This window comes from Protopterus annectens, chromosome 8.part0, assembly GCF_019279795.1.
Source record: "Protopterus annectens isolate FY-2018-M chromosome 8.part0, PAN1.0, whole genome shotgun sequence".
Lineage (NCBI taxonomy): Eukaryota > Metazoa > Chordata > Ceratodontiformes > Protopteridae > Protopterus > Protopterus annectens.
In genome coordinates, this window is record NC_056741.1 from 1,477,301,945 (window position 1) to 1,477,314,634 (window position 12,690).

General features: G+C 36.5%; 1 protein-coding gene across 1 annotated transcript in view; it reads left to right on the plus strand.

Moving 5' to 3' along the window:
* The window catches only part of TTC12 (tetratricopeptide repeat domain 12), a 1,640,087-nt gene that overhangs the window by 294,717 nt on the left and 1,332,680 nt on the right, over positions 1 to 12,690 (plus strand). Inside the window, exons 5-6 of the mRNA XM_044081062.1 lie at positions 9,498 to 9,619; positions 10,318 to 10,377. Of these exons, the coding sequence (XP_043936997.1) occupies positions 9,498 to 9,619; positions 10,318 to 10,377 (182 nt within the window). The remainder of the gene's footprint in view (positions 1 to 9,497; positions 9,620 to 10,317; positions 10,378 to 12,690) is intronic.

The following is a 12,690-nucleotide window of genomic DNA, read 5'->3' on the forward strand; positions in this document are numbered from 1 at the left end:
CTTGTTTCATAGCTGCAGATATAGTCTCATCTCTGTGTAACTACAATATTTCTTTCTGCTGCTGTTAGCAAACAAGATCTGAGGTAATTGGGGTTGGTGTACTGTTGTTTAAGGAAGTAGCACTACAGTTTTCTTGTTGCCACAAGATTTTTGCAACAACCACATTGGATCCAGGGATCAGATCCAAACCCATAAGTTGAGAAAGAATAAAAATGGACAACACAGACGGAACATTATGGTGAGTACTTAACTTCTTTTTAATTAATTTTTATGAGTAGAAATTATGTCATTTTGAGGAAGTGATGTAATTTTAGTAGCGTCATACCATCATTTTAAATTATTTAAACCTAAATAAAAATATGTTTGTTGTAATGAATAAAATCTAGTATTAAAGAACAAAAGCACTTAACTTTATTTTGGTATGCAGCAGTCCTTTTTAAGTTTTTTTTTCTGTGATTTGTCTTTTATCCTCCTGTTGCATTTTGGTAGTTTATATCTACATATATTTAAATACATATTTATATATGTACATGTACACATGTATAGGTATATACATATCTGTAAATACATACACATGCATCATATTTATATATATGTAATTATATATATATATATATATATATATATATATATATATATATATATATATATATACAAGAGCACTACAAAAGCCCAAAATCCTGAAAGTTCAAAATACTGAAAACTCAAAATACTGACTCTCATAATACTGAAAACACACAAGTTACCAACACTTACTATATTCCGGCACAAGTACATACAGAAACAAATGAAAGACAAACCATATTACTCTTCTCCAAGTATAAGCAGGGGGCCAAGACCTCCTGCATCCCCCAAACCCCTTGCTACTTAAATATATCAACTCTGAGATTGCACTTAATGTAGTAAAATGCAATCTTGGAGTTAATATATATAAATAGCAGAGGGGTGTGGGGGCCCAGACCCCCACATGGGGGGTGCAGGGGAGCTTACCCCCTGCTTATAGTTAAAGGATAATATGTTTCTGTATGTACTTGTACTGGAATATAGTAAGTGTTGGTATCCTGTGTGTTTTCAGTGTTATGAGATTCGGTATTTTGAGTTTTCAGTATTTTGAACTTCAGGATTTTGGTCTCAGGATTTTGGGCATTCAGGATTTTGTAGCACTCCCAGATATATATGTGTATTTGTATGGGTCCTCTTCACATGGTGGACATTTCAGAATGTCGAATATCATATGGCCGAGACCATATGATCGACATTCGAAATGTCAACTATGCGGTACTGGCATCTCCATACAGTGCAGAATGGAAAGATTTCCATCTTCTGCACTGTAGTGCGATCTCAGAGTTGGTATATTTAAGTTCTGGGGGGTGCAGGGGGGGGCCTGCTAGCAGCATGAAGGTAAGTTTTTGTTGTGTATTTTTTTTTTTTATTATTCCATAGTCGACATTTCGAATGTCGATTATATGGTCTCGGCCATATGGTCTTCAGCATTCGGAAATGCCGACTATGTGAAGTAGATCCATATGTATACATGTAGACATACATATATACATGTAAATACATACATACATATATATATATATATATATATATCTATATATATACACACACACACACACGCACACTCGCGCGCACACACACACAAACACATTTCTCTTTTTGTGTATATATATATATATATATATATATATATATATATATATATATATATATATATATACACATATACACACAGATATACATCTCTCTCTCTTTCTCTCCATATATATATTTCACTATGAAGGAAAAAATTGAGCTGAACCGATGTTGAGTGCTTTCGTTCTTTATAAGTGTCAAGAACTTCTTCAGAAAAAACTGTACTGAGCGAGTATATAGTGTCTGGACCACTAAATATAGTAAAGCACTCAGTAAAAACAGCCAATAAATTCACTGATTAAGTAAAATATTAAAGCAAATATTTTCTCCAACCCATGGTTAAAGCAATGACATTGTAATAAGACTGGTTAGTGCTAACAAACAAAGCATGGTGAAATTTAGCATAAACATGTTACTAGGATCAAAAAAGAAGAGGTTATCCAGGGGTTACCTGAACCCTAAAGTTCACTCAAGTATGGAATGAACTTTTATGAATAGTTGACCAAACACAGAAAACATTGTAGAGAAGTGACATTATGTGGAATTGACATTTCAAGAATTGTTGCTTGCTTAGACAAATATGGTTGTAAGTCAGAACTGGTAAACAAATGGATTTATTTTATTTTATGTTATTTTATTTTACATTTGTTAGCCGGGAAATTCCGACTGGACCAGTTCCTTTTTCAGCGGAGGCCCAGAGAGAAAAGCTCCAGTATCAAGTTATACAAATACAGTACATCCAGCATAATACACAAAACAGGTTACATCATGTATGCTGAGCATAGTAATATAACAAGAAATTAATAAAAACACTCCAGGTAAAAGAAGATATAGAACATAGATAAAAGACAATGTCAGTTACAGTACATCCAGCATAATACACAAAACAGGTTTTATCATATATGCTGAGCATAGTAATATAACAAGAAATTAATAAAACACTCCAGGTAAAAGAAGATATAGAACATGGGTAAAAAGACAATGTGAGTTATACATTGGTAAGAGAAGAAAATATATCAAGTAAGATTCTACAGCTAAAAGTACCCTTTCAGCTGACCAAGCCTACAGGGGATCAGAGATCCCGCATGTGATCAGAGAGGAGGTTGGGGAGTTAATAGTAGTATGGGTAGGGTTATGTGATAAGTAACTTTTTTCAGTTTGAATTTACATTTCTGAGGATTCAGTTTAAGATTTACTTTTTGTGCAGTCTAGAACTTTCCTGAGATTTCTGTCATGTTCATCTTCACCATTGCCTCCAACAGTAATATCGTCTACTATAATAGCACATCGATAACCAGAAAAAAATTGTTCCATGGCACATTGAAAGATTCCAAATGGCATTCTCAAAATCTGTATCTACCAAATGGTGTACTGAATGTAGTTAACAATGAAGATTTGTGATCCAGCGAAATTTGCCAAAAGGAACTTTTTGCATCTAAGACTGAAAAAACAGTGGAATTTGGCATGAGTCACTATGTATTTTCAACATATTCACTAATAATAATCTATGTAAAGTTATCGTTGTTATTCAGACTTGTATGGCGGACCTCTTTATTAAATAAAATCAGTCCCATTCTCAGACTGTCTTTGAGGCCTAACAGTGACTGCACATGTCTTTTGTCTACGTAAAACTGTGAGTCATAGCTGTTTCCAGCAGAATGGCATGAAAGAACTACTGCGCCATCAGTATAAATCCCTTCACCACCATAAGCAACTAGTTTTGCACACATGGTGGACCTCTTTATTAAATAAAATCAGTCCCATTCTCAGACTTTATTTGAGGCCTAACAGTGACTACGTAAAACTGTGAGTCATAGCTGTTTCCAGCAGAATGGCATGAAAGAACTACTGCTCCATCAGTATAAATCTTTTCACTGCCATAAGCAACTAGTTTTGCACACATTGCTGAATCAAGTTTCTCACCAGCTTTTACTTCAGCAAACATTTGTGCTGATGTAACATTACACTTAGATCCAGTATCGACTTTAAGCTATACAGGTTTCCCATTAATTTGTGTAGTACAAAATATTTCACTGTTTGCTGACAACTGATAGTCTACTGCATTAACTGTTTCATCGATCCTTGAGACACCATCAACATAGAAAGTTTGCTCACAGCTCTCGGAGTTTGCTACAATCTTTATCTAATCTACTTGCTTCTTCTGATGCTGTCTTTTAACATAAATCTGCGGCACTTTAGGCTTGCAAAGCCTTTTGAAATTATTTCACTTTTTACATTTGTGACATTGCTGACCAAAAGCTAAACACTTTTCCCGTTTGGGTTCATGACTACCTCCACATTTGCGACAGTTAACAGTGAGGTTGGGTGTGGCACTGCCCTTCAGTTTATATTTCTTTTTTATCTTAACTTTCTGTTGCACACTATCAGCATTCACACTAGCAGATACTGCAAACATGTTTTTCTCATTTGTGACCATATTCATATGCTTTTCTATAATTTCATGTATTTGACAAATCTCAGTGACATTGCTCAATGTTAATTCAATATCTTGAAGCAAAATATTTCTCACTGCATCTCTATTAGCACCACATATAAGACAAAGGTGGTCTTTTATTTACTCATCTCTTAGATCATCAAATGTACACGTTTTTGCCTTATTTCTTAGGTCAGTAATATATGCTGCAATAGTTTCACCAGGCCTTTGATTTCTTGTGTAAAATTTGTGCCTTTACATTGTAATATTCATTTCAGCATAACACATTTCTCTAAATTCACATTTTAAGCACTCAGGGTCTTCCCACGTTTCAGCCTGTATCAGAATATGGTGGTTCTCCCCCTCTCCTGCATACACATCATGTGCATGCACAAATGAGCGTTCTTACTCAATGACCTCTGAACCAGCTAAATTGAGAAGTGTAAATGTTATTGTACCTGCATCTTTATCAGAAAAAGCAGCCTGTATGGAAATATCATTTTCTTACCTAAACACTCTCCATTTCTGTGCAGTATTATTATTAATAAACACCAGGAGTTCAGGTGTGTGAAATTTCTCTGCCATAACAACAAATTTCTTTTAAACATAAGTATAGACCCAGTACTTGTAATTTTCAAGTGCACAACAGTCTCACCAAAAATTATTTATTTTAACACTGCAAATACCTCAGATAGTCCAGATACTTCTAAAAATCTTAGTTACTGTGAAAAAGTGGTGCATTGCGAAAAAATCTGAGCCTTTTAGAATATTTTAAAAACTACGGAGATTATTTCAAACACTTTAATCATTATGTCACTATTTTGGATGTCTCGAATATCTCGAAAATTATTTTGAACACTTTTAATGCTATGCCACATGTTTGGCGACTAAATACTGTTTAAAACGAATTTAAGTTCACTCAAATAACCACTGACCTGTTCGCGAGTTCGTTTCTGTGTATTACTCCACTTCTAACTGCATGCCTCTTGATTTGTGAACTTGAGATCCCATTCTGACACCATGTCGCATGTGTTGTGTATTCAAATGAGACACTGAGGCATGAAATGCATTCAAGTCGTTTATTGTACATAAACACATCATATCATGCTATTGCTATTCCAGTCTCCACTCTCATAAACAGATCAGTTGTTGAAAACTATGTGCCCAAACTCTGGAAAATATCCTATGTTACACCCATACATAAAGGCGGGACCTCCACTGAAATTAATAACTACAGACCCATTGCTTTACTCTCCCCCCTGGCCAAAATCCTAGAAAAATGCATCCATACCCAGATGCTAAACTATCTCCTAGACAGCAACATCCTGTCACCTACTCAGCATGGTTTCAGACCTGCCCATAGTACCACTACAGCCCTCCTCTGCTTCACAGACACAGTAAACCGTCTCAAAAATGAAGACCTACAAGTGTCAACTCTTTTTTTGGATATGTTCAAAGCATTTGACACAGTCTCACACCAAATCTTGCTAAACAAACTAAACCAATATCATCTATCAAATTCCACTCTTACCTGGTTCTAAAGCTACTTAACTGACAGGTACCAAGCTGTGAAATGGGAAAATTCTCTCTCTCCTCAGCTGCCCATAACTATAGGAGTCCCACAGGGTACTATCTTAGGACCACTACTATTCACAGTCTTCACAAATGACCTCCATACCTCCACACAGCATGCATCTATAATTCAGTATGCAGATGACACTACCTTAATCTGTGCTGCACAAAACATTACCACCCTCCTGCAAACAATTCAACTAGCATTCTCTGACGTTGAAAACTACCTTACCAAAGCCCAACTTATCCTCAAGCCAAAGAAAACTCCGCTTATGATTATAACCAGTTCTAACAAAAACACTAACAGTCAATTCACTATATACTCCACAAATGCTACTCCAATTGCTCCAGTGGTACAAGCTAAGCTATTGGGAATAACCATAGACTCTCACCTAAAATTTGATAGTCATCTCAACTTAACTATTAAAACAGTACATGCCAAACTGGGGTCACTCTACCGTATCAAACCATTTCTTACCAACAACACAATATCAGCCATTGCTCGCTCCCAACTTCTATCCACCCTACTCTATGCAGCTCCCATTCTGACTAATCTCAACAAAACTGAACTAAGCAAAATGGAAGCCTGCTATAACAGAATTGCCTGCTTTGCTGCAAATTGCTCATATAGAACTCATCACAGTACAGCTTTGAGACAGCTCCACTGGCTTGAACTGCCCAACCTCCTAACCTACAATCAGCTCTGCCTCTGTCATTCTATCTATTACCTCCCCAATAAGTGTCCTGCCCTCAAAAACCTAGTACAACATCACTCAGCCAAAAGGCCTCTTAGATCATCAAGCAAACTACTACTAGAAGTTACCAACAGCTACAATAGCTTTGGAGATGCACTATATAGTAGTACAATTGCTAAAAAATGGAACTGTGTCCCTACTAGCATTCAAAACACATCATCCAAAGCCTCCTTTAAAGACCTCATCATGCAACATCTCAAGCAAAGTTGGCAGTGCCATGATTGCTCCCCAGGCTAGTGAAAGTGGATAACATATACATACTAAATCTAGAGCACTTGATAATAGTTTTCAGTCTTACTCACAAACACTGGCTAATCTACAATGTATGCACTGTACCTGTGTACTATGTATGTATTCTACCTATGTTCCAAATTTCAGCTGTACATCACAAATCTATTAATTACCTTTATTTTTAAAATTAATATTTTTTGTTTGTTCTCTCCACTGTAACTGTTTATGTGCCACATACCACTGTAAAAACATGTCTCTTGTAATTTGTGTGTATACTGATCATGTCTAAATAACTAAATGTGTCTGTAATTTTTCTTTGTGGAGCTTTTCTCCCTGGGCCTCTGCTGAAAAAGGGCCTTTTCGGCTCAGTCAGACACCCCCGGTTAACAAATGTAAAATAAAATAAATAAATATACTTCATATGCTTACTGACTGACTTGATGCTTCTAACACACTCGCATGTGCATATGTATTCAAGCTGACATTCACAGTGACTGACTACACAAAAATGGCACTGATCTTGCACATGCTCAGTAACTTATGCACATGCTCTCTGACTGCAGTGGTTGACTAGGTTCAGTATACACATTGATGTACAGACAACATGTCTGTAGTCTGGTACATCAACAAAGAAAGGAGAACCTGTTCTTACTCTCTCTGCAGAGAGGCTATGAGACTGTGATAATGGAAGATCTCCACCAGCCACTTTCTGGTTGCAATGCATATTCCGGGAAAAAACAATACACTAGCAAGCAGACTAACAGGTCCATTTGCATGAGTAATCTGTCAAACAATCAGCGGTGGAGGAAACTTTCCATCATTGTTGCCATCCTTGCTGTGACCTCTTTGCATCCCCCCCACAACAATGTGAAGCAGGTACTTTGCCCTGATTCCCCCTCAGGGGGAGTCAGTGAGAGATGCCGTAGTCCATGTTCAGCCACCCAGTCTCATTTATGTTTATCCCCCACTTCCTTTGATTCCCAAATTCCTTCAGAATGCAATCCAGTTGAAGAGCTCAGTCATCCTCATTGCCACCTACTGGCCTCAACAGGTGTGGTTCCCCTGCCTTTGGTCTCATCTTCTTTATCCTCCGTGGATACTGGTCTCAACTCCAGATTTCCTCCCACATTCCTTAAGAATGAGTCATTCCAATATCCCAGCCCCCAAACAGTTTCAAAAATCAGAACAGCTATCTGTATGTTTTTTATCAAATTGACTAGGTTATCCATTTTCTAAAGTTCCCTTTGCTAAATGGATAACTGATTGCATTTATTGGATCTACTCTCTTCAAGGCATTTCACTACCAAGACTATCTGAAGCCCACTCAACTAGATCCATGGCCAATTCATCTGCCTTTTGGTCTAGAACATCTATCGACGATGGTTGCACAGCAGCCAAATAGTCCAATGCACATACATTTGTTATTCATTGCAAATTGGGTCTCATATCCAGAAACAGAGCTGCCTTTGCCTCAGCAATTCTTCATAATATCCTTCCATGAGGGCCAGACAACATTAATGTAGCTGGGGACTCTATCCTTTTCATTGAGAAAGAATGAAAAGGACAACATCAGATTGAAAAATTATGTACTCACCATAACTAGGCTTCTGTGTTGTCCATTTACATTCTTCCTCAACTTCCCTCCCATCCTTCCCCCTTCCTAAAATCTTCTGTAGGAACTTGTTGGACTAATTTATTGGAACTTATAGGGCCAGATTTAGTAAAGGCTACACTAAGTGTACACTGTTCTGAGTGTACACTGTTCTGAGTGAACAGACAACACGACATAATGCACACCTTCTTCCTCCTTATTTTAGTTTTCCTACTGATATTCTTGTAGCTTTAAATATTGACAGGGATTCATAAAGGTTACCACAAAGTGTAGGCTACATGTACACTTAATGCAATCTTTCTGAGTGATTAGAAAGCACAAAAAATATAAGAATTTTATTGAATACATATTGCGTACACTTGATGTAGGCTTTATTGAATCTGGCCAGTAGTTCCGGGTTTGAGTCCTATTCTTTGAGCTGTCCCTGTCTTTATCTAATTTATGGGAACTTTTATGGCAACAAACTTGATCTATTAGGGATGGACTAGGGCATTATGGGTAGAGGGAGGAACTTGAGAGTTGGATCTGAAGTAGTGAGTCTGTAATCCATTTGTTGAGGAAGAATGAAAATGGACAATATATATTCCTAGTTATGTTGATTACCTAACTTTTAATTTACAGTGTTTCCCAGAATGGAATTATAGTGAGCCACAAAATAAGAGAGCAAAGGGCAACACTCTACAACATTGACTTTAATGAATGTCATTATTTTTTTTATTTTTTAAAGCTACAGAATTCTTTTACTTCTAAAAATGCATGTCTTCTTACTATATTATCTTTAAAAATCATCAGTACTGATATTTAAAAAGTGTTCCTGATTTTAGACTTTGCATTATTTTAGGCTGTTACTATAATTCTGGAGAGTTGTGACCACTGCTCCTTCTCAACACTGTCTCACTGTTAGTACTAGCTGTTATTTGATGTAAATCTGAGTGAATGAAATCTAACTGATTAATACAATTTTAAAGACCATCACTATAGTCAGACCGATGAATTCCTGCAGTAGATGTATTGTATATTGACAGGTGATGAATAATGCATGCTTTGCTTATGGAGGAGAGCTCTAGTTTGGTCACTGGTAATACACTGATTTTCTATATATGCTGCAGATTTTTTGTGTGTGTGTGAGAGAGAGAGGGAGTTATGTCCTAGTAATTTAATATTTGGAAATGTATTTGTTTAGTATCTGTCATTGTATTTTAATTGTATGTTTACGTGTTTTTTAGTTGATTGATTAAAATTCATCATTTTATAGCACTGAAAAGGGCTGGGAATGAAGCATTTGCTAAAGAAGATTATGAATTGGCAATCAAGTATTACACTGAAGGTTTAGAGAAAATCAGAGACATGCAGAGTTTGTACACCAACAGAGCACAGGTTTGTACATGCTGTTTAACTGGGTCTGTAACTACTACTAAATGTCAAGAGGAGGACAGTCTGTAGCATTTCAAATAACAGTCATTGCACTAATATGTTAAATTAAAAAGATGGAGTAAAAAAGCATGCATGTTAGATTTCAGAATCTCCAAGTAGAAAAAATAGTCATCTATGATATCTAGTCCATAAAATACAACTGCATTATTTATAATTTTCACATTTCATCAATAGATTCAAATTGTATATGTTGTGATAGTATCAGTTAAGATTAAAATGGGCAGAAGCATATGTAGTTCTTTATAACCTTTTAAAAATCTACAACTAGTGGTTGGTAGTAAAATCATGGGTCAGTCATGCCTTTAAGTTTCAAAATGGTTGTTTGCTGTTATGTCTCAAAAATAATGCCCTTTTGTAGTGGCATTAGTTCTTATGTTGTTTTGCTTTTAAAACATTCTGCTTTTACTGTCCTTTGGACTCTGATCTACATGTTGAAACTAAAAACAAATTGCTGCTCTTTCTGTTTTCCCACATTTTTGTATAAAGATTTAACTGAAGGTAAATTGTCCTTTTCGATAGTTTCTGGAGTTCTCCTTTTGTTTCTCTGTCCATTTTGTCTTCCTTTCATGCATACTTGATATAAGAAAAAAACATTTTATCCAGTGTATTCTTTATCATGAACTTGTACTCCTACTTTTCAGGCATATATTAAGTTGGATAAGTATGAAGAAGCACTGAATGACTGCAAGTGGGCACTGAAGGTAAGTGCCAATTATCTTGTTTGAAGAATTGCATTGAGTCTGTGATGGTGAGTATGCTAGAATTACTCTTACAAATTCTGGTTTGCTTTTTCTAGTTTGAAAATAACAGCATTTATCACATTGATCACTGCTGCTGTAGCCTAAGCTACTGGGTTATATCCTGCTCATGATATAACAGATGTCCAGCTTCCAAAGCTTGAAGGGCACCTTCCACATATCTAGCCCTTCAGAGGGTTTCTGCTGCTAAAGAGTGTTCCTCTTTTGGGCTTTTGAGGATCGATGGTCAGCTAACCCTTTCCACTTCTGGGAAGATAAGTTCTTTTCGGGGTAAAAAAAACTTCCACATTTTCCTTTTATGACCAAAAGTATTTTTTTCTGTGAAATTATACATTTTAAGCTAGGAAAATGTTTTTATTGACTGTCACTTGATGTTTAATAGCTTTTAAACAGGAGTGTTACTTTTTACTTTTGTGGAAAAAAAGTTTTAAAACTAATTTAAAATTACTGTTTCCCTTGGTAAAAGTTGTGCTGTTGTACTTTTAGGAGAGGGGTAAATTGTGTATTTTTTATGGAAAAAGTGAGTTTCTTACTTCTTACCTGTTTTACTGACTACTGGTGTCCGGCATCTTTTCGGCTTTGCCATGGAACAACTTAACAGTTCCTCAGTTCTTCCTTCTACCAGCCATAAAAAGAAAATCAAAATGAATAAACAACCTTTGCAACCACATCAAGCTGCTAAAATGCCCTAGCCATAGACATATCACTGTACTGTGGCCATTTCTGGTCCCTCAGACCATTCATACTTTTCCTTGGCTCCCTCTTATGTAGTCCCGGGTTAGTATGTCCTGTGGCTGTTAGAAAGCCCTTGGTGGGTAAGGGAGAAATACTCTTGACAGTACATGGAGAAAAGGACAAGGAATTCTTCTCTACCTAACCAGAATGGTGTAGATGTCCCTAGGGAGGCTTTGCCTGGCAAAAGTGGGTCTGTTTCTTTAGCAGTTGATAAAAAGAAGAAAACATAGATGTACATCTTCTTATGTGTCAGTTACTTTGGACTTGAGTGATTTATTGGGTGAAGCTCAGGGTTTTGTTCAGGCTCTTGACCCTTCCAGTTCAGCTGTTTCTTCTAAGAGAAAAAGTGATGATTTCTGAAAAGGTTCAAGATTTTGAACTACAACATGGCTGTGAGTGGATAACTTCTATTTTTTCTCCTCAGGTTTCTGATTCATATTCTGAGTGTGGCTTCTGTCAGTCCCTTTGAAGGAGTTTTTTTTTTTTTAGAAACTATTTCCAGAATGAATCATTTGTTTCAATGGAAACATAATGGCATTCTACTTTTTCTGGAGAAGTATTATGGTTTATTGTAACTGGATTTTCCTGAACCTACACCAGTGCCTCCTGTTCTTTCAGCATTGGAGGATATATTTGTGACAGCTTATAACTTGCCTGACAAGCCAGCCTTGTTCCCCCAAGAAAGCAGATAGATTGTATAAAGTTCCTCCATAGTTTTTATATACTAATCCCAGATCAGACCCAGCAGTTGATTTTCTGGTAAATCAAACTGCTGTTGAGCATCTGGTTAATACCAATCCATCCTCTTCTTTAAAGCATGGAAAAGCCTTTGATACATTTGGGGGAAAAGTGTATTCTTCTGCAACACTTATTTTAGAATGCTATGCTATCAAGTTCATATGTTAAAGTTTATTCTTGCCTCTTTTGAGAACATGAGGAAAATTATGGCATTTCTTTCATCTTTTGAGGAAAAAAATAATCTTTGTTTAAACAGATTGTTTTGTGTCTCAAGTGGCTCCCAACTGTTTAAAATGTGCTTATGATTCTGCTGATGCCAGTTCCAGGGCTGCTTACACTGAAACTGTTTCGAGGAGGTTTGCCTAGTTGCATTATCAAAATCCTCTTAAGGATGTCAAAGCTGAAATGTGAATTCTCCCTTAGAGAGTTAGTTTTTTGGAACATCTGCTGCAGAGACCCTTAAAAGGCATGATGAGAGAGGTAAGCAGATTTAGGGAATTTCTGAGATTTTTCAGCCTTCCATTTCCAATTTTGTCAGGGGGTGTAATGCTACATCTGTAACCTTTGCCAAAAAAAAACAAAATAGGCAAACACAGCAAGCTGCTGCTAAGCAAAGGTTTAAAAATTCAGTGGCAGGGAGGTTCCAAAAAGAATGGAGGAACCATCAGAAGAAAGGGCAGTCTAATAAGTCTGAGTGATTGTTGAATTAATGAAGTCTGAGTGATGATCTACAAGACTTTCCTCCCATTTGTAAAAACCCTTAATCCTTCCAAAAAGTCTGAA